This window comes from Cyprinus carpio, chromosome A12 (assembly GCF_018340385.1).
Source record: "Cyprinus carpio isolate SPL01 chromosome A12, ASM1834038v1, whole genome shotgun sequence".
Lineage (NCBI taxonomy): Eukaryota > Metazoa > Chordata > Actinopteri > Cypriniformes > Cyprinidae > Cyprinus > Cyprinus carpio.
Genome location: NC_056583.1, coordinates 2,310,915 through 2,333,438, shown reverse-complemented (window position 1 = coordinate 2,333,438; position 22,524 = coordinate 2,310,915). Strand labels below are relative to the sequence as shown.

The 22,524-nt window shown below is 37.9% G+C and overlaps 2 protein-coding genes across 4 annotated transcripts; both read right to left on the bottom strand.

Annotated features, from left to right (window-relative positions):
• Positions 1 to 474: 474 nt before the first annotated feature.
• On the bottom strand, positions 475 to 5,090 carry nif3l1 (NIF3 NGG1 interacting factor 3-like 1 (S. cerevisiae)). 2 transcript variants are annotated; one of them, XM_042767130.1, is made up of 7 exons: positions 4,974 to 5,052; positions 3,568 to 4,161; positions 3,337 to 3,493; positions 3,135 to 3,258; positions 1,734 to 1,872; positions 1,168 to 1,251; positions 475 to 1,043 (listed from the first exon to the last, which is right to left on the bottom strand). In XM_042767130.1, the coding sequence occupies exons 2-7, from the start codon at positions 4,145 to 4,147 to the stop codon at positions 859 to 861; spliced, it is 1,269 nt and encodes a 422-aa protein (XP_042623064.1). In that variant the 5' UTR covers positions 4,148 to 4,161; positions 4,974 to 5,052; the 3' UTR covers positions 475 to 858. The 2 variants fall into 2 exon arrangements, with proteins under 2 accessions (XP_042623064.1, XP_042623063.1); XM_042767129.1 differs by having other exon boundaries at positions 476 to 1,043; positions 4,987 to 5,090.
• A 5,281-nt stretch (positions 5,091 to 10,371) lies between these two features.
• Positions 10,372 to 13,999, bottom strand: cabp5a (calcium binding protein 5a). Of its 2 annotated transcripts, none has more exons than XM_019123729.2 (7): positions 13,839 to 13,999; positions 13,570 to 13,689; positions 12,242 to 12,272; positions 11,525 to 11,668; positions 11,317 to 11,426; positions 10,794 to 10,941; positions 10,372 to 10,683 (listed from the first exon to the last, which is right to left on the bottom strand). In XM_019123729.2, exons 2-7 carry the CDS (start codon positions 13,603 to 13,605, stop codon positions 10,655 to 10,657), a joined length of 498 nt encoding a protein of 165 aa, XP_018979274.1. In that variant the 5' UTR covers positions 13,606 to 13,689; positions 13,839 to 13,999; the 3' UTR covers positions 10,372 to 10,654. The 2 variants fall into 2 exon arrangements, with proteins under 2 accessions (XP_018979274.1, XP_042623062.1); XM_042767128.1 differs by having other exon boundaries at positions 13,570 to 13,683; positions 13,839 to 13,975.
• Positions 14,000 to 22,524: the final 8,525 nt, after the last annotated feature.

Below are 22,524 nucleotides of genomic sequence, written 5' to 3'. Positions count from 1 at the left end.
TAAACTATGTACTAACATTTAATTTAATCATGTGATACAATGCACTTAGTGTACATACATTGTATTATTTTACATTGTACTTATATATGCATTTATTTTTTAATAAAAACACCTGCATGTAATTAAATCTGTAATTCATTTCTATAATTACATCTACAACTACACCACACCACTCTCCTAGCCCTAACTTTACCTGTATCCCAACTCAACAGCAGCTAAAGTGTTTTGCAAAATTGCATCAATGTTATGAAGTACACTGTACCCAACAATTCATCTTTCTGACTTAACTACATAGTAGTTATAGATACCTAATATAAAGTAGGACCAGATAAATACACCTTAAAATAACAACTGTGAACAGAATTTTTTGCGTTTTTTTTTTTTTTTTATAATAAAGTTTATTTTGTTTGTTTATAGGACAGTGTTACATTTACATTCACAAAAGGGATAGTTTACCAAAAAAAAAATAATTCTGTCATAATTTACTCACCCTTTAGTTTTTCCAAGCCTGTATGAATTTCTTTCTTATGCAACGCAAATGAAGATATTCTGAAGAATGTAAGTAACCAAACAGTCGCTGGTCCCTATTAACTTCAATAGTATTGAAACAAAATACAATGCAAGTCAATGGAGAAACTGTTTGGTCACCAACATTCTCCAAATATCGTTTGTGCTCAGCAGAAGAAAGAAATTCCTACAGTTTTGGTACAACTTGAGGATGAGTAAATGATGGCAGAATTGTCATTTTTTTGGTGAACTTTCCCTTTCAAGGTCAGCCGATGAAAATTCTTTATGATATACTCATATTCATATATTCAGTCGGCTCTGACTGAACACTAAATGTACGATCGGAGGAAATCAGACCACCTGTAGTGGATCTTGGTCTTTTTGGGAGATCGCCACGGTAATGGTGTCGGCAAGGCATGCATTCAGTCTCTGTTTGAATACGGCCAGGAAGCCTCTCTCACTGTTGCTGTGGTCACTGAGAATCACACTCGTGCCTTTAGAAACCGCATCTAGAACCTCATGATGAGACATCTCACCTGAAAATCACAAAATAAGCTCGGGATAATTCAACATTTTTTGTACTCTTAAATTTGTTATTCTTAGACTTTAAAAAATTGGTGAACTACGGTTTTGTTTAGTTTTTTGGAGTTTGTGACGTACCAGTGATGTAAAGGTCTGCTTTTACGCCTTGTATGACAGAAGCTCCGGACCCTGCACATACTGCAACCGTCTTCACCAGAGAGTCTAGAACATCATAGAAATGCAGTTAGTGACGTCATTTCCAGGTGACAATAATCACACTCTGCTGTTACAGCTGTTCGGTGTGTCTGACTTGAATCAGCTGCTGTAGGTAAATAACTACAGCAATAACAAAGTCTAGTAAATGATGAAAAACTATCTGCACTACAAACCAGTTTGTTTATGATTGTGAGAATACATTAAAATAATAACAAATACCAGCTTATAATATCAAATATTTTTTCAAAGACTATTTTCTAAATACTTGCAAAATTTCACATTTATTCAGTGTGTTACTTGCCATTTCTTTGTAATCATTTATGAATTTTACTAGAAATTTCTGAGTGAAAACTACATCCTACACCATTTTTTTTTCTAGTGTAATGGTCTGTCTTATGCGGCTCACACAGGAAGCCTGGCATTCACTTCAATAATGTCTGCGTCTGCTCTCAAGGTCAAAATAAGGTGGACACTCTCTCATTCTCCACCTAATGTCTGCTGGTCCCCCAGAGCCAGTCTCAAATGGGGCAAACCCAAGTGCGTCTTCATTTTCTGCACTGCTGTAGAAACAGACACCGGCTCATCCAGAACACTGAGTCGCCCCTGACCACAACCCAACAAAGGAGGCTAGAATACAGAAACAAACAAAGAAAACAGGCCATGAAATCGATTAAGATGTGCTCAAGAACAAATGTGAGGCTGGTAAAACTAAAATGCATAAACATATTTCTATTATCAACTTCAACAGAAAGTTAGGTTATAGAAATATTTACTTTATTTGTTCAATGTTTAGAATATATAAAATGTAATAAAAAATGTTGTTATAGTATTTGTGTTGTGCTCTGGGGCTCCGCCTCTTAATTATGCAGCTCCGCCTTCATTCAACTGCTATGATCATCAGTAGACAAGATTCATCTCCACTGCCCTACAGTTTAATGCAAATTCTAAATGTAGTACATAATATTATCTTGTTTTTTGGGGGAGTTTTTGGCCATTTTTAGAGCAAACGCAAACATTTTGTGTTCACAGTTATGTCTGTGCCATTTGTCACGTACACTGTTCAAAGGTTTCTGGTTGGTAAGTTGTTCTGAATGTTTTTTGAAAGACGCCTCTTCTGCTCACCAAGGCTGCATTTATTTAATCAAAAATACAGTATAAATTGTGAAATATTATTACAATTTCAAATAACTGTTTTCTATGTGAATATATAGAAAAATTTAATTTATTGCTGAGATCAAATGACTGTTTTTTTTTTTGTGTGAATATATTGTAAAATGTAATTTATTCCTGTGATCAAAACTGAATTTTCAGCATCATTCCTCCAGTCTTCAGTGTCACATGATTCTTCAGAAATCATTCTAATATGCTGCTCAAGAATCATTTCTTATTATTATCATCATCAGTGTTGATAACAGTTGTGCTGCTTAATGTTTGTGGAAACCATGTTAAATATTTTTTAGGATTCTCTGATGAATAGAAAGTTCAAAAACAGTATTTACTTGAAACAGAAATATTGTGTAACATTATAAATGACTTTACTGTCACTTTTAATCAATCTGATGCATCTTTGCTGCATACAAATATTAATTTCTCCCTCAAAAAAAAAAAAAATTGTCAAAATTGTCACAATATCTTCTTCACTGTTAGATATTCAAAGTGGTCAAATGAAGTTCAGTGCCCTTAAGACGAAGTTGCAACCTGATTGCACTTAAAAATTGATCTGAAATAGAAACCTTTTGTAACATTATAAATATCTTTACTGTCCCTTTTGATCAATTTAATGAGTGCTTGCTGAAAGTAATAATTTCCTTACAGGTCAAAGATGACCAGTATGACAGACACCAAAATAATAACAAACTGTAGAGATGAGAGAGTTAATGTGGACTCACCTGCTGGACTTGTGTGATGTTCAGAGATCCGCTGGCATGTGGGTTTGAAACCAGAATCTGCACAGCAGCAGTCAGCGCTAAACTGTTACAGATGAGATTCACCTGCTGCCCTCCACTTTCATTTCTGAAGATCAATATGGAGCACTGTTTGAATGAATACCAGTGTATTAATGTACATAACTATATGCAAACGTATGCTTACCTTATTGCGGAGCACTGAAAGTTTTCACTGCCTTCTATGAGTCTTATCTGCTCCGAAAGACTGTTTAGTTCTTCATCGTTCACACATAAGAACTCAAGCCTGTGTTTCTGCGGGCCGCTAGAGTGGGCTTGACTTAATACAGACACCTTCCCGCTTCCTGCAAAAAAAAAAAGAAATAGGTAAAAATAACTGACTCTTTTGACCAGCACTAAAGAAAAAACATGTTCTTACCCATTCCTCCAACTAGCCAATCATTAACGCCACCTTCAACGCTGTCCCATGAGGTGTGAGGGGAGAAAATAGCAATACCGCCCTCTATTGCTCTGACAGCCAGCCGCTGCTTCCAGTCCTTCTGAAGCAAGCGCTTGAAAGGGCGAAAGAGTGGCGGGTGGTATGAGACAATGAGGTCGCAATTCATCGCTACAGCTTCATCCATGACGGCCGCGGTCAGGTCATTGGTTAGCAGAATTGTTTTGATCGGACGGGGTTCGCTGGGCTCCACCAACAGCCCAACGTTATCCCACGATTCAGCCAATGACAGCGGAGCAAGCTGCTCGAGAACCTCCAGCACTCCCTTTAAATCCATGTTTGCAGTAGGATGGGGGAAATCAGAAAGGTAACGAATAACTCCAGCAGATCTGAGTGCAGGAATACGGGACGCTGATAGAAGGGGGTGATGGGAAAGCGAACAACTTAAAGCAGAAAGCTGTGCGATAGGGAGAAACGTGCTGGTTTTGAAGGAGATGCTACAGCCGAGGTTGAAGCCTAAATGGAACAGTCTTCCAGAAAATTCCCTACATGTCACGAACATGAGGGAGGGGAGATCTGTGAAAGAGAGAGAGAAATCTAACTTTTAGAAACTGGTTTCTAACATCAGACATAAATGTGACAAGTACAGGACTTTTAGGAGAACACTAGCATACAGAAGATATCAAAGCTAAAAGAGACTTAAGACTTAAAGACACAAAACTTGGTTGTCATGGAGTATTAAGACAAAACCATGCCCAAAGCTAAAAAGTGCATTACATATATAGTTACACAATTAAAATAATAATAATAATCAAATAAGCATAGTAATCTATTTTCATAATAATACAAAATTAGTAAATTATTAATGTATTATTTTATTTATTAATACATTTATTATTTCAATAAAATAAATATTATGGAAATAATTTATTATATTATTTATATATATATAATTTCACTCAGATGTTGCATATACAAATAAAATACATGTGAGATAATGAGATGCATATGTTTAGCATTTGTTTCTTGAATGTCTCCTAATCATGATGATATATGAACTAAAAAAAATAACCTTAATTAAATTAAAGTAGTAGAGTAATCTGTTTTCAGGGAGTATTTTAGTCAAAACCTAAAAATGAAATATTCACACATAGATGTTGCTTATATAAATGAAATGCAAAAGCATATTTCATCATGTCACTTGTAAATGCTCCTTGATATATGAAGTAACATCTGTAAAGTTAGTTTAGTCCGCACTGTCGTCATTAGTTAACAAGACCGTCAGATTAACTGCGCTGCAGTAAACTCTATAAAGCACAAGACCTGAAGGGTCGTAAAGCGCTATGCATATCAATATTACTCTCAGCAAATGAAACAACTTGTATTACATTAAAAACTCACTGGAAATGCAACTTCCACGAGAGAACGGAAGCAGCAGCTGACAGCCAACACAGCATGAGAACGTAATATTGCGTAACACGTCATTTCCGTTCATCTTCTTCCGTTGTTTTTTTTTTTTTTTTTTTTTTTTTTTGCCGCGTTGCATCCTGTGTGCATATCGCCACCTACTTCTGCTGTCATGCAGTCAGTCATGGTTTATTTATAATCATTTTCTTCCTTGTTTTGCTTTTTTCTATTCTTAAACACGAATACACATATCTATACAAATATTCCTACTTATATAATTGTTCATGCTCCATCCCATTCCTTCTCCCGAGGATCCATTCATCTGCATTTAATTCTTATTCTTGTAGTTTATTATTAAAGGGATACTCCACCCCAAAATGAAAATTTTGTCATTAATCACTTACCCCCATGATGTTCCAAACCCATAAAAGCTTTGTTCGTCTTCAGAACACAATTATTTTAAGATATTTTGGATGAAAACCGGGAGGCTTGTGACTGTCCCATAGACTGCCAAGTAAATAACAGTGTCATGGTTTATAAAAGGTATGAAAGTCGTCGTCAGAATACTCCATCTGCCATCAGACGTGCAATCTGGGTTATATGAAGCGACGGAAACACTTTTTGTAAGCGAAGAAAACAAAAAGAACGACTTTTTTCAGCGTACGGTGATATGAAGAGACACAGAGGAGACCGTTGACGAAGGAATTATTGAAAAAAGTAGTTATTTTTTATAAACCTTGACACTGTTATTTACTTGGCAGTCTATGAGACAGTCACAAGCCTCCCGGTTTTCATCCAAAATATTTTAAATTGTGTCCTGAAGACGAACTGTGCTTTTACGAAAATACAAATACATGTGTATAAATGAATAAAAACAACAAAAAAAAAAAAAAGTTAAAAAAAACTTTAAATGCCAAGTCCATCCAATACAACGCAGTCACAGAAAAAAGAGAAAACTTAAACGAGAAATGCCTCAGAGATAAACTAGCAATTATAGAAGCCTGAAGATTAATAATACATGTTATAAAAACAATGTCATACAACATACAAAAAGTTTTTTTATATATATTGTTCAAAAATGTAGCATAATAATGGCAATTAAACAATTGTGAATTAAAAAATGTAATTAATAATGATACTCATAATAATAATAATAATAATAATTTCACTGTGTTAAACCTATGTTATGTTCAAATGATTGTTTTCTTACACATAATAGCTACATTACTGGAAATGCATGTGTCTCATATGGGATTCTGGGGGAAGCATGTTATGAAAAAGCTGATTGGAGTCAGAGGTCATGACCCTGATCAATCAATAATGCTGCTGTCTGACCTGCTGTCTCCGAGTGTACTATCTTATTTATGTTTTATTTTATCTATTGTTTTTACATTTTAGTATTTGTAAATTGTAAAAAGCGCAAAATAAATCAAATGTATAATCCTCATCCTCATCATTTTCTATCCTGTATCTATGAAACGCTCTATTTTTCATGTTAAAGATCAATCATCTATACTTCCAGCTGGTTCACTCTCTGATTATACTTGATCTCACGCTTCATCAGCTTGTCTTAACGCTTATGGAGCTAAGCTTGCTCTTCTCCACCACAAAATGCTTCTTAAATGTTTCTTTGTTCCTACAGGGAGAGAGTCTCACAAATATAGTCCAGCTTTAAGATTACAAGGCATGTTGGATTCCAGATGAGACACCAAAACCAGTGCGTGTTATATAAGAGTTTAATCAAGCACTTTTGGGGCATGAATCTTGGCCTTGGCACCAGACAGCGTGACTAGAGCAGAGGGCAGTTGTGCGGGACAGATGTGCTGTGTAATTCTGTGTACGAGGGAAAAGGGGTGTTAGTTTACTTTGGGTAATTTGTGACCTAAGCCCTCCGATCCCAGCTGCCGAGCAAATACAACAACCGCTGTTATCATGCAAAGGAGGATTTTTGATATTTGATATTGATATTCTGCAAACCATATACACTGAGTGGGACGTGTACCCTGAATATACAGATGCTCAAACAATGTGTGTGTGTGTGTGTGTGTGTGTGTGTGTATGTGTGTGTGTGTGTGTGTGTGTGTGTGTACATATCAGTACACAACTTTGTATAATTACATTGTTTGTGTGTGTGTGTGTGTGTGCGTGTTTTTGTGACATATCAGGACACAACTTTGTATAATGACATGAGTATGACAAAGGTATTACAAGGAGAGGGTGACTTATGAGGACATAACCCATGTCCCCATTTTTCAAAACGCTTATAAACCATACAGAATGAGTTTTTTTAAGAAAGTAAAAATGCACAGATTTTCCTGTAAGGGGTAGGGTTAGGTGTAGGGTTGGTGTAGGGCAATAATATACAGTTTTTAAAGTATAAAAACCATTATGCCTATCGAATGTCCCCACAATTCACAAAAATTTGGTAAAGAACCAAATGCCTCAAACAGTCCCAGCAGGATTTCACAATTTTATTTATTTATTTGCTATTAAAATTGGCAAAATATGATATGATTTTTTTTTTAATTCCATGACCAAAATGAGCTTCCATACTTTTTGTTTGAATGTAAAATTACACAGAATTGCAACTGCAATTTTGGATTCATTTTGTGCTCTGCGATCAATGAATCGCAAAAAATCTGGAGGGACTTTCTAAACTTCAGTTTTGTGTGTTATGTAGGTCACCTCCCTTTCCGTGACCCTCAGAAGACAGACAGTAACCTAACAACAGCAGGAAACACAACAATAGAGATGACCACATATCCTGAGATCATGTCCTTGTTATTTTTGGTCAGTGGATTTGCTCTCTCAGATATCTGGCTTACTTTTCGGGATTTTCTTCACCATTAAATCTGCAAATTCTAGCTACATTGCCAAAGTTTTATCTCATCTGTGGCGTCTCATGCATGAGGAACCACAGCAATCCCGGTTCGTTTTCATCTCTTCAACTCCAATATCACTTGATGACTCTCATCCAGTGGCCTTTCATTGATCCTTTCTTTATCCCTCTCTCTTTATTTACTCTCTCTCTCTCTCTCTCTCTCTCTCTCTCTCTCTCTCTCATTAGAGCCCTAGAACAGGCTGATCCAGGATGTTTTGGGATTTCATAGCATTCGTTAATCACGCGGCGTCCTCTCTTCTTCTGTCTGATTTTCATGAGCTCTGTCATTCTGGGTTTTGTGATATTTATTTGAATTTTCCTCGAGGTCTCTCTTGAAGTTGTTAGTCATTCCTATCACCTTGTTTTAGGCTGGTAAGAACGAGTGACAGTGATTAGTGATTCATCACAATGATATTTAACCATTTTGAAATTATAGTGGCATATCACTAGCAGTGCCAGTTCTCTTTCTATCAGTTCCAGAATCTATTAGCTTTTTCAAAGGACAATAAGTATTTTATATTGCAGAGTTATTATTATTATTATCATTATTAATTTTGAGTAAATCCAGTATCTAAAAAGTGTTCATTTATTCTGAGCTATTTTATAGTGATTCTTATTTTATACAAATTGTATTATTTTACTCCAGATAATATCTTATAGAGTGTTTTTAATTAAATGTAATTTAATTTTACATTTCCTATAACATTCTATTTAGCTATATACTGATAACAGCATGGCAAAAAAAAAAAAAAAAAAAATCAATAATCAATCGATATAAACTCGGAATTGTGAGGAAAAAACACTGAAATAGATTACAAAGCACAATTACTTTTTTATTCATTTTTTTTTTAATTCCATGGCAATTTTATTATTCTTATTATTCCATATTATATTTCTATAATAATAATAATAATATTGCCATTAATGATAATAATAATAATAATAATTGTGAGTAAATCCAGTAATGTCAAAAAGTGTTAGTTTAATTTTGATCTATTTTTAATAATTAACATTTGTATTATTTGACTCCATATAATATCTTAAGAGTATTGCAGCACTATTTATTTATTTATTTTATTTTATTTGACATTTTCTATGCCAGTCTATTTATTTATAAACAAACAAACAAACAGAGAGCAACATGTCACAAAAGCAAGGAATAAATAAACCAGTACTGGTCTTTTAAATACATTTTGTTCTCCTTTTTAATGATTCTTATTAAAATTATAAGTTTACTTTTCTATGTGTGTTATAAACCGTTTACATTATGTGACTTCAAATAATATGTTATGGAGTACTGTAGCACCATTTTATTATATTTTATATTACAGCATGAGATAAAATTCAATAAATCAGCTTGTGCCACAAGTTTCTATATCAGTGCATCCTTCATGTATGCCATTTCAAACATGTCTCGTGTTTTTCCATGATTTTCAGTATATCAATTTGCTCATACACAGTGTAAAATCTCTCAGTGCCTCTCAGTCCATCATCCTTCCATTATCCCCTTGATCTTCCAAAGAAAGTTTCCCTTAAAAGTGTTTCTCGTCTTCACCATCTGCTCTCTGCAGCAGCCTAGTACATAGATTGCACGGCCTCTTTCAGATTTTTTTTCTTCTTCTTTTTTCTGAGAATCAACAGATTAATGGAGATATTTAGTTACTGGAAGTCCGCTGGATCTAGCATAATTTATAAAAATGATGTCGTCGAGGGTAACAACAGTGGACTGTGCTGAAGAGCAGAGGTCAGTTCAGGGGTCAGTTAATCAGAAGGTCTCAGTCATAAAGATTAGGAGACTGAACCCAGATCAGCATGACCACAGAAATGTTAAAGTTACTATGACATTTGACTCAGTTACTCTTAAGACTATGAGACATGATTTCTGTGTACTTACATTAAAGGCTCATTTCTGCTAAGCACCCTCAGTTGAAGCTGTAATAACAGGATACTAGCGAAATACTGGCAAAAGTTTGTTTATGTGCTCCGACTGTTTTTTCAGCGTTGAGCGAAGTAGCCAATCACAGACACATCTGTTGATTTCTTGAACGCATTAGCCAATCAGAGGCATTTACGTTAGTTAGAATTCACTCACCGCTGAAAACGTGGAAGTTTTTGTTCTTCATGCTCGCAAATATTTTTTTTTATTTAAATTATTGGCAGTAAAGCTCTATAAACAGTGTTCTGAAGATTTTGCTACCTCACATTAAAACAGTACGGAACACAGTTGAACAATAAAAATGCTACCTATCAGATATTAATGTCTACACCTAGCCTTACAGAAATGCAAATACAGTAATTATGGGTTGTTCACCGTGACAAAAATGACACATTAGCCCTTGAATGAAGATCTGATGGCTTGGATGAAATGACAGGACACCAAAACAAAACAAAAAGACAGAAAAAAGTGCCCTTAATAATTTCAGAAAAACACTCAGTGGTTGATTCTGGAACCAGGCCTTTCACATTCACAAACACAAATAGAAAAACATCACTCTGGGTCATTTATATCCTAATTTTGTATTTTATTGAGCAAATATCTATTAAAAATAATGTAAATACATAAGCATTATAATATTAGACTTGCGTTTATAATTTTAAATAAATATTGCACTTCCAAATCTCAGATCAGTAACTCTGTATTGCATTGAAAGCCTGAGATTTCTGCATAGTTTGTAGGGGGAAGAAATCCTTCTGTACATTGCTATTATATTTATGGATATGCTGTTGTGAGTGCAGTCGTATATGTTTTATGTATCTGCAGCATCCAGTAAGATTATTTTCTCAGCAGCTTGACAACATCTTCACAAATTCTGCAAGAAGAAAGAAAAAAAACAGAAAAGCATTTCACACTCATGTGTAGGAGGTGTGAGTATCTATATGCTTTATTTGTCATGCATTGAAAATTAGTGTCATTTCTCACCTTCGAAATCTACCGTACCGTCACCGTTATTGTCCGCCTCTTGGACGACAGCATCAATCTCTCGGTGGTTCATGTGCTCTCCCAGTAATTTACTCATAGCGGACCTCAGCTCCTCCGTAGTGATTGAGCCATCGCCATCCATATCAAACTGTAGATGAAAATATATATATATTGTGATGAAAATATGGCAAATTAGATGTCTGTTGCTTGTTATTTAGCTCACTGGCTCTCAGCAGCATTTGCATTTAGCATTGTTTTTCCATGCTGCCTGTGCACCCTATACTTGGGTCGCAACCCACCAGCAGAGAATCACTGAGCTGCTTTTCATCCAGAGCACATTCGGTTCATTAACTGCAAGGGCTTCACCTTCCCCTCCACCTCATAATGTTGTGGTAACAGGTCAAATGGAGTTGACTGAAGCCAGGTGAGAGTTTCACCACTTTCTGTTTGGGCGAATCCACTTAGTAATCTTAACTGTTTGTCATTGTGGATCAACACGTTTGAGTTTAGTTTGCCTTCTCACCTCTTTGAAAGCATCTCGCAGTTCCTTCACACCAATCATTCCTGCTGTTTCAGCCAAAAGCTTTGGGGCCATTAACTCCACAAAGTCTTCAAAGTCGACCCTCCCTCCCACTGAGAGACAAAGAAAAACAAAAATAGATCAGGAATAAATAAAATTTTTTGCATTGTATGCCAATCAAGTATTTCTCATTCTTCTTAAAGCCACTTACAATTCATGTTGATGTTCTGGCCCAGCTCGATCAGTTCCATCTCGGTTGGCATATAACCCATCGTCCTCATCAGGTTTCCCAGGTCCTTACAGCTAATTAGACCATCTTTATCCTTATCAAATTCATTAAATGCCTCTCTCAGCTCTGAGAACAAGGAAACATTCATCAAGGTAAATATAAGCACTTTTTACATTCCAACAATAAACCCAATGCCATGGAATGCTAATTGGTATGATTTATTTAAATAAATAAATAATATCCCTGCAATGTCTAACAATAATTATCACCATACAGTTCTTAATAATAATAATAATATTATTAATAAATAAATATAAAAAAATGTTCTGCAATTGTTTTCTCCAATATTTATTATCGTACAGTTCCTATTGTAATAGTCTCAAATCATTTGTCTGTACAATAAATAAATAAATAAATGTAAAACGTTTCTGTGATTGTCAACAAATATTTATTGCTCTTTATGAAAAAATCCAGAAGCATTTGAATGTCTGTAAAATAAATAAATAAATAAAATCTGCTATTATTTATTGTCAAACAGTTCTTCCTGAAATACTGAATGTGTCTGTAAAATAAAGTTTAATAAATAGAATTACATTATTTTAAAAATACTAGTAATATCTCTAAAGTGTAGCATACTTTAGTCGAAGCTTTGACATTAGAAGATAATATCCAGATATCACAGCTGACGGGTGTGTTTACCTTCAATTTCATCATCTGCCAATTCTCTGTCCTGCAAAACCAAAATGACAGGTTAAGCCTCTCAAACATGTTTCATGTTGTCTGGTTGTCTCTGTGTCTATTTAGGGTTTTTTAGATTAATCTCAAAGGCCTGTTTTATTCATTTTGATAATGGCACGAATGCTTTTAAAGCAGTCCCAGTGCATTGTAATATATCCCATTAAGCAGACAACACTCAACGGCACGTTCCTAGAGGGTTTATGGGCTGAATGTGACTAAGGGTTTAGTGTGATGACAGACTAATACTCCACCTGATTTAGTGGGGCTGAATACGATTATGTGTCTGCTGAACCAGGCCAAACATGGACAATTAAGTAATTCAACGCAAATCCATTAATGACAGCATTTCTGGTTTTCCTCCTATTTAGACATTTGATTTATAATAAAACTAAACTAATTATAAAAAAAAAAAAAAACAGAGAAACATAAAAGCTAATAAAAAAACTTAAAAGAAATTAAAAATAATACTGTATTTTAAAATAATACAACACAAATCCATTAATGACAATTTTCTAATTGCACAGCATTTCCATTTTCTCACATTTAGACATTTTTTTTTAAATTGTAAAATTAAACTAATAAAAATTTATAAAACAATAAAAACAAATAAGATAAAGTTTAAAGTTAAGTGTGAAATTTTTTTTATTTAAAACTTATAACATGGAATAACGTTATTAAGTGATACAACACAGATGCATTAATGACAATGTTTACATTTGACAGTTTAGACTTTTGTTTTATTATAAAACTAAACAAATAAAAAAAAACATGAGAAACGTAATAAAACTAATAAAAATGAAAAAAAAATTATTTTACAAATATTTGAAAAATTTAATTTGTCTTGACTTTTCATAAAATGAGATAATGTTATAAAGTAATTCAACACAAATCCATTAATAACAATTGTCTAATTGCACATTATTTTTGTTTTGTTTTTATAAGGCATTTGTTTCATTTTCAATAAATAAATTTCAATAAAACTCAATAAATAAAAAACGAATTAACTATAATTATTATAATAATAATAATTTAAAAACTAATGTTCTGATATGTAGGCTAATAATGAAACTGAACTAAAAAAATTAAAAAAACATAATAAAAATGAATAATTCTATTTTTATTTAAAATTCTATTTTTGTATTTTAAAATTATCCAAAAAATATTTTCTGTAAACAAATACTTTGTCTTGTGTTTATAAAATAGGACGATGTTAAAATAGCAAAAACTATAAGAAAACAAATCTGAAATATCTTCTAATGGCTGTAACTGTAGATATTAAGTGTACTTACAATTTTTGCGCCCCGTAAGAAGATGCATGCAGTCATATCTGTGAATATTAGGATGCAGTTGTCTGTGATCGGTGTGAGTCCGAAGCTGCTGTTACGACCAAGGATTACAACACCCTGCAACTTTAATGCATAAATATGTATAGCAGATGTGTTTGAATAACAGATCCATGGAGCAAAACTGTTAGTTTATGCATCAGTTCATTACAAAATAAAAGGCATATTATTTAGAATGGTGAGTGACAATATTCAGAACTGTAAAATATGCTTACCCTCAGTCTGGGGTGGAATTCATCAAAATGGTCTTTATTTCTTGGTCTTTTCTTTTAGTTGCAGTCTTGTCCTGGTGTTTGCTGACCTTCCTCCTCAGACAGTTGCTGGCCTCTGGTTGACTGGTTCGACTCATGAGGGTTTTTGTATGTGAGTAAATGTGGGAGGGAGGGGTTAGAATGACATCAGTCTGAACACTGGACAGCATGATATGATCAACAATCAGACTCAGACAGGAAACACAGGGGATGAACTCTTCCACTTACCTTCATGTGTCTGTACAAATACATATCCTGATCAATTAAATTAATAAGGTAAAATTAATACCTTGCAGTTGGGATTTGCCAGAAATTCACTGTAAAAACACAATGTAACAGACATTATGACATGACAGTTTGTGTATTTTTTTCAGTAACTTAAAAAAAACAACTTTTAAAAACATTTTCAATATTTCAAAAAATAATAAATAAACCTATAAAAAGAAACTTTTTTCTGCAACATTTCTCATTTATACTTAAAGTACTAAGAACTAATTTTACTAAAATATATGACTAAAACTTATTAAAAAAACATAAAGAAATTTACTGACAAAACAAACAATGAAATTACTAAAACTTGAAGTAAAATTAAAATGAAAACAGAAAATATTAACATAAAACCTAATTCAAAAACTATTAATAAAGTATATCAGTAATACTAAAATGACACTTACAGTTTCAGCATACCAAACCTAATACTTTAATAATTTACTGTTAGCCAACAAAATAAAGTAAAAGGTTAAATGACTTTTAAACTATGAAATTATAAATATAAAGTTTTCATTATGTAAATAGGACCAACAGTCTTCTAATACAATGATGTAAAGGTTACTGTAGGCTTATATATTGATTACCAACAGTGTCAGTGAAGAGCATGTTTGAGAAGAAAACAAAACCAAAAATAAATAAATACCGCATATAATTGTCACAGCCACACCATCTACACTCCCTGAATCAGACACTTACGCCCCGCCCACTCGTTCCCAATCACCAGCATTCTGAACACCTGTGCATCATCACCAGTGCCACACATAAAGCCCTCAGTCACCATCACTCATGGTCTGGTCTTGCACCGATCTCCCTACTTACCTGAACGCCCTTCGTCAAACCTACCTGAACTGTTTAACCCTCTTCATCCTCCTCTGCCTACCTGTTCCCATCGTCTTCGTCGGAGTCACCATCTGTATCACCATCACCGTAAAGGAAAGTTGTGTTACCACTGTTTGTCTACGTGTCAAGATTCACCTGTTTCTGAAACCTCTGATTAAAACTTTAAACACTTTTGCACTGAATCCTCTGTGTCCTCGTCTGTGTCTGACAGAAGACCAGACCTCATGCAGAGCTCTTCAGACACAGGCGAGGACCGCACCGCGGATCCCTTCACTGAATTGGTTCACGCTGTACGGTCCTCACTCATGCAACTTCCCTCACCCCTGCTGTCAACTGCTCATCGCCATCCAACACCGCTACCGGTCTCTGGTCACTTCTTCAGTTGCCCCTGCGAGTCCCATGGCCAAACCAGCGACATACAGCGGCGCGGCGGAGGATTGCAGCGGGTTTCTGCTACAGTGTTCACTCTACCTGGAGTCCAACGCTCACCTCTTCACCACCGAACGCAGTCGAGTTGCCTTTATCATCAATCTGCTCACAGGTAAAAGCTCTCCAATGGGCCCAATCTCTCTGGGAATCGAATTCCTCTGCTACTGGATCTGTTACTGATTTCTGTTCCCAGTTAAAGTCTGTCTTTGGTCAACAAGCGTCTGAATTATCTGTCCATGATCAACTGTTTACAATTCGCCAACAGCGAAATGAGTCCGTGAGTGATTATGCGGTTCGCTTCCGTACCCTCGCTTACATCAGCGGTTGGAATGAAACGGCCTTAATAACCGCCTATCGCCACGGTCTATGTGAGAAAATACAAAGTTTGATTGTTGTATATGAAGATTCACTGGGACTGGAGTCTCTAATCCAGAAATCCATCAGAGTCGCCCAGAGACTCACTGCATGTAGACAACTCACTCCCGCTGTATGTCCTCCGCCCGCTCTACCATCTGTCGCGCCTCCTCCAGCACCTGAACCATGCAAATAGATTCACACCATCTATCTACATCAGAACGTCAGCGGAGGATTAACACCGGGCTGTGTCTCTACTGTGGGGGAAAGGGACACCTATTACCATCATGTCCCGTCCGACCTCCACGCCCAGCGGTGAGTACCATCCATCTACCACCTCAAACTGCTCAATTGATTCAAACCTGGGTTACTCTAAGACATCTCCACTCTTCTATTTCAGTACAAGCCCTCATCGACTCCGGCTCAGCGGGGAACTTCATCAACCAGCAAACATTAAATCGTCTAAGTGTCAAGCGTCATCGAAGCCCCGTCGAACTCAGAATCACGACCATACAAGGAAAGCCGCTGGGCCGAGGTCATATCCGCTATTTCTCCCCCCACAGTCATCCTCCGCGTGGGTTCCCTGCATGAGGAAGAAATCACGTTCATGGTGCTGGAGGAATCCACCGCAGACATCATCCTGGGACGCCCCTGGCTTAACCAACATCACCCACACATCCATTGGCCCACAGGTGAGATCCTGAAATGGGGAAAATCCTGTCTTTCTACCTGCATCACTCCACCAGTTAAAGTTCCCAAGGTCAGTCAATCCATCAAGAAGTCATCCCTACCGGTCCAGTCCACATCAGTGGAAAGCCCCGAAACTCAGGTGGAACATACCATCCCTCCAGAATATCGGGCGTTCCAGGATGTGTTCAGCAAGCGGTTGGCAACGAAACTTCCACCTCATCGGCCATGGGACTGCGCTATCGACCTCCTGCCTGGAGCAACCCTTCCCAAGGGACGAGTCTATCCTCTGTCCATCCCGGAGCAGAAGGCCATGGAGGAGTACGTACAGGAAGCTCTCGCTCAAGGATTCATCCGACCATCTACTTCCCCTGCCGCTTCCAGCTTTTTCTTCGTGGCCAAGAAGGACGGAGGCTTGAGGCCGTGCATTGATTATCGCCATCTCAATTCTCAAACCGTCAAATTCAGCTATCCTCTTCCCCTGGTCCCAGCTGCCTTGGAACAACTACGTGGAGCAAAGATCTTCACAAAACTGGACTTGAGGAGCGCCTACAATTTAATCCGTATCCGGAAGGGGGACGAGTGGAAGACCGCTTTCATCACTCCTTCCGGGCACTATGAATACCGGGTCATGCCGTATGGGTTATCCAACAGTCCTTCCGTCTTTCAGAACTACATGAACGAAATCTTCAGAGAATACCTTAACCAGTTCGTAATTGTCTACATCGACGATATCCTCATTTACTCCACATCCCAGGAAGAACACATCCAACATGTCATCCTTGTACTCCAAAAACTCCGGGAACACCATCTGTACCTCAAATTAGAAAAATGTGAGTTCCACACGCCCTCAGTCCAGTTCCTTGGATACATCATCGGCCCACGTGGCGTGAAGATGGACCAGGGGAAGGTGGAAGCCATCACACACTGGCCCCAACCTGGCTCCATAAAAGAACTCCAACGCTTCCTGGGCTTTGCCAACTTTTATAGGAGATTCATCAAGAACTACAGTTTTCTCAGCTCACCTCTAACCTCACTCCTCCGGAACCGGCCCAAGTCTCTGTCCTGGAACCCCATGGCCACTGAAGCTTTCCACCAGCTCAAACAAGCCTTCCAGACCGCTCCGATCCTAGCTCATCCAGATCCCAACCGACAGTTCATAGTGGAAGTGGATGCTTCATCGACCGGGGTCGGAGCGGTACTCTCCCAGCGGCAGGGGGATCCTCCACGACTCCATCCATGTGCCTTCTTCTCGAAGAAGCTATCCCCGGCGGAGCAGAATTACGACATAGGAAATCGTGAGCTATTGGCTATCAAGCTGGCTCTGGAAGAGTGGCGTCATTGGCTGGAGGGAGCCAAGGTCCCTTTCGAGGTGATCACTGACCACCGGAACCTGGAATACCTCCGTGAAGCTAAGAGACTGAATCATCGCCAAGCTAGATGGGCCTTATTCTTCACGAGATTCGACTTTAAAGTCACGTATCGCCCTGGCTCCCAGAACAATAGAGCTGATGCTCTATCCCGCCTTCATCAGGCAGACCCAGAACCAGAATCTCCCGAACCCATCCTCCCTCCAGCCATGATTGTAAGTCCCATTCAATGGGACCTTAATCGTCTGATTGAACAAGAAAACCATCAACACCCTGCTCCGCCGGGAGGTCCAGAAGGGAAACTCTTCGTCCCTCCTCAACATCGGATTACCCTTCTGGACTTAGCTCACACCTCTCCGGGAGATCTGGACACCCAGGCAGGAGGCGGACCCTCTCGCTCCTGCAACAACGTTACTGGTGGCCCTCGATGAGTCAGGATACCTCCCGTTACCTCAAAGGATGCTCAGTCTGCGCCATAGCGAACACCCCTAGGAGACTCCCGGAAGGTAAACTGGTGCCTCTGCCCATTCCTGAATGTCCATGGACCCATATAGGTGTAGATTTCATGACTGACCTCCCCCTTTCTCAAGGAAATACTTGTGTGCTGGTAGTAGTCGACAGGTTTTCAAAATCATGCAAACTCATACCTCTCAAAGGACTTCCCACAGCGTTTGAAGCGGCAGAGGCACTATTCCACAATGTGTTCAGTCACTTTGGCATTCCAGAAGACATCATCTCCGACAGGGGTCCCCAATTCATCTCCAGAGTCTGGTCAGCTTTCTTCCGCCTCCTAGGGGTATCCGTCAGCCTCTCTTCAGGATACCATCCACAGACCAACGGCCAGACTGAGCGGAAGATCCAAGAGATCGGGAGGTTCCTGAGGTTCTACTGCCACCGGAATCAGGACTGTTGGAGCCAGTACCTACCCTGGGCAGAATATGCACAGAACTCCCTCCAGCAATCTACCACCGGGCTCACCCCCCCGCCCTTCCAATGTGTCCTCGGATACCAGCCTCCACTCTTCCCATGGTCGGGTGAGCCCTCGGAGGTCCCCAGCGGTAGATCACTGGTTCCGACAGAGCGAGAGGTCTGGGACTCGGCTCACGTGCATCTCCAGCGGGCAGTTCGGAGGCATAAAAGAGCAAGCGGGACGCTCGTCGAAGACCTACGCCACAATACCAACCTGGACAGCTGGTCTGGCTCTCGACGAGGGACATCCGCCTCCGGCTACCCTGCCGTAAGCTGAGTCCTCGATACATCGGACCATTCAAGATCGAACGGCAACTGAACGAAGTGACCTATAGACTCCAGCTACCAGCACAGTACCGTATCTCACCTTCATTCCATGTCTCACTCCTCAAACCATTCACTGAACCTTTGTCTCCTCCATCCACAGAGCCTGGTGATGATGCCGTACCTCCTCCTCCCGCCATCGAAGAAGACAACAGCATCTTCCGGGTGAGAGCTATCCTCGACTCTCGACGACGGGGTCCTCAACTGGAGTACCTTGTAGACTGGGAGAACTACGGCCCGGAGGAGCGTTGCTGGGTTAATCGTAATGACATCCTGGACCCTAGCCTGCTCACCGACTTTCACCCGAGACCATCCAGACCGCCCCGCTCCCCGTGGCCGTGGTAGACCCCGTCGTCGTTCAAGATCCCAGCCGTCAGGAGCCGCCCGTGGGGGAGGGGGGTACTGTCACAGCCACACCATCTACACTCCCTGAATCAGACACTTACGCCACGCCCACTCGTTCCCAATCACCAGCATTCTGAACACCTGTGCATCATCACCAGTGCCACACATAAAGCCCTCAGTCACCATCACTCAGTGTCTGGTCTTGCACCGATCTCCCTACTTACCTGAACGCCCTTCGTCAAAACCTACCTGAACTGTGTAACCCTCTTCATCCTCCTCTGCCTACCTGTTCCCATCGTCTTCATCGGAGTCACCATCTGTATCACCATCACCGTAAAGGAAAGTTGTGTTACCACTGTTTGTCTACGTGTCAAGATTCACCTGTGTCTGAAACCTCTGATTAAACTTTAACACTTTTGCACTGAATCCTCTGTGTCCTCGTCTGTGTCTGACAATAATAAATGCACTTGACACTAAAATATTGAAGTACACATTAACTACACAAAATAAAACGTGATGTAAAAAATAATGAGCAGATAACAAACAAATATCATAAAGAACATAATTATTTAAAGTCATAAGAAACATATCATTATCTAAATATAATCGAATGAAATTCGTCACACTTGGACTTCTATCCGTTTTTTTTTTTTTTTTTTTTTACTTTTCTCAGTGTTTCATTTTGAAACAATCATATTGGGGGGGGGGGGGGGGGGGGTCATTAAATTTAATGCAATCTTTCACTGTAACCAATAAACAGTTTGTTTCTATTAAATGAACATAATAAACAACACAATCCTAATCCATAATCTGTTCTTTTCAAGCACCACACAGAAAGGTTATGGAAAATATGTATTATTTTAATATAATAGCCATAATTTTATGACTGTAAAACTGTAGATTTTGAGAAAGGTTTTAACATTTTTAATTTCTTCGTCAATGCATGGTATTTAATTTGCATCTTCCATATTAACATTGCATTCATACTAATAATATATGATAGATTCATCTGAAGAGATCATCTCCCGATTGCAACGGTTTCCACAAGCAGGGAAACGGGCGAATAAGGATTAAACGAAACAGCCCTGCTGTTTCTACAAGAGCGTTAATTCATAATAGCGTATGGTAAATCCTTTCCATGAACTGTTCTTAGACATTTCTCAGAAAAATTCTCTTTTCAGAAGTGTCACAGAGCTTTGTGGTGCAGTAACAGACTGCAGTTATCATAATGATTTCATACATATCTATAGATCATAGGAAGTCCAGAGTACACGTGAATATGTCAGAAGACATGCAGAATTGTAATTAACCTTCTGTATTGCACCTTCATTGTTTTTTTTCGACAGATTCATGACCTTTAATGATTCACCTTGTTGCTGTTACATAAATATATGGTTTCATCCTAAAAATCGTACCCAAATTTCACAAATCTGTTTGCATAAGGGATTAAGTCTGAAGCTTTGGCCTTGAGCAACTTATTACAGATTATTTATTTATTTTCCTCTGTATGTTTTTTTTGGGGGGGTGGGGAGTTATGCCAGAAAAGGTTATGTAAGGGACAGCATGAGGAGAAACTAGGGGTGAGAGGCTGATATTTAGGTGTCACGGTGACCCAGGATGAAGTTCAAAGAGAAGCTGAGGAGATGAGAATGTCGAAAAAAGCGAGGATAAGAAGGATGAAAGGCATCACTTTTCATAAACGGATAAACAGATCAGAGACAGATGGCTGATTCATGTTAAGGTCCTGCTTTAATGGCATCCAGAGGCACTTCATGTACTTTTTAGAAGGCATTTTTTAAATTGTAGCCTAGCTATAATAGAGAGTATAATAAAATATTTGCAATGAATTCCAGTCATAATCTGTATGTGCAATCTTTTTTGTCATGGTGTTTTCAGATTTTGTTTTTAAAGAGCATTTTATGGTCGAAACTCTTGTTTCTACTCTTAGTTAATATATCCAACTTCTTCCGGTGAGAACAGCATTTTCATATTCATTTTCGCATAGCAAGTTTCATATTCATCTTTTAACTTTCAGTGGTGCATATTTAGATGCATTTACATTTTTTAGGCATGTTGTCTCTTCACTGGGACCTGGGAACAAAAATATATCAGCTCGACTATACTGGTACTTGGACATTTGCTAAAATTGCTTATTTTAAAACTGCCATGCATAAGCATTGCTAATTTGATGATGCTGAGTTCAAAAATATCAATACATTTTCCGCACTATGTTCAATCAAAAGGAGTGTAAAAAGTTTTTAATCAGGACAAGTAGGCATACAGTTATGTCTTCAGAATCATTCATATGTGTGAATATGGGCTGACGGTTGAACAAACAGCTGCAGCTGGCTCAGAGATTGACAGGAATTATGTATTTATGGCAGTTTTAATATTAAGGGAGAACACAAGACTTCTTAGCCTTACAAATGGTTGTCAGAATGTTTCGAAACGCATCATGTTTTGTGAGAAAGTGTGTAGTAAACAAAACGAGCACAATGTTCGGATTGAGCAGCCCCAAATCAGGGAGACACAAGTAGTGGATTTCATTCAGCAAATATGATGCAGGGTGGTGTAATTATTACTTATTATTATCTGAAGTCAAAATATAACATGATACAGCGGTACAACATTGTATTACCAGTCTAGGCCTACCGAGATGCACATGTATTTTTACTATAGGTGTATAGTAATTCTCATGAAATTTAATTACACGTATTATTTTGTTTATTCACTCTCTGTAATAAATGGTAGAAAAGCTGTCACCAGGGTGGTTCCCTTTCAAAAGGTATTAATATGTACATTCATATGGTGACTAATAATCACAACAGTTGAATAAAAGTATTACCATACTTATGATGCTGGAGGTGAAACCTATTGAACTTTACTAATAGTTTTAAAGGAACATTTTTTTTGCTTTAAATATTTTTTTTTTTTTGCTTTAAATTTTTTGTTTTTTTTTTGCCTTTCAACCTTCTTTAAAAATTTTTTTTTTTTTTTTTTTTATGTTTGTGTGAACAATAATGTAACGTGCGTATATAAACATATTATAGCGTTGTTTCTCT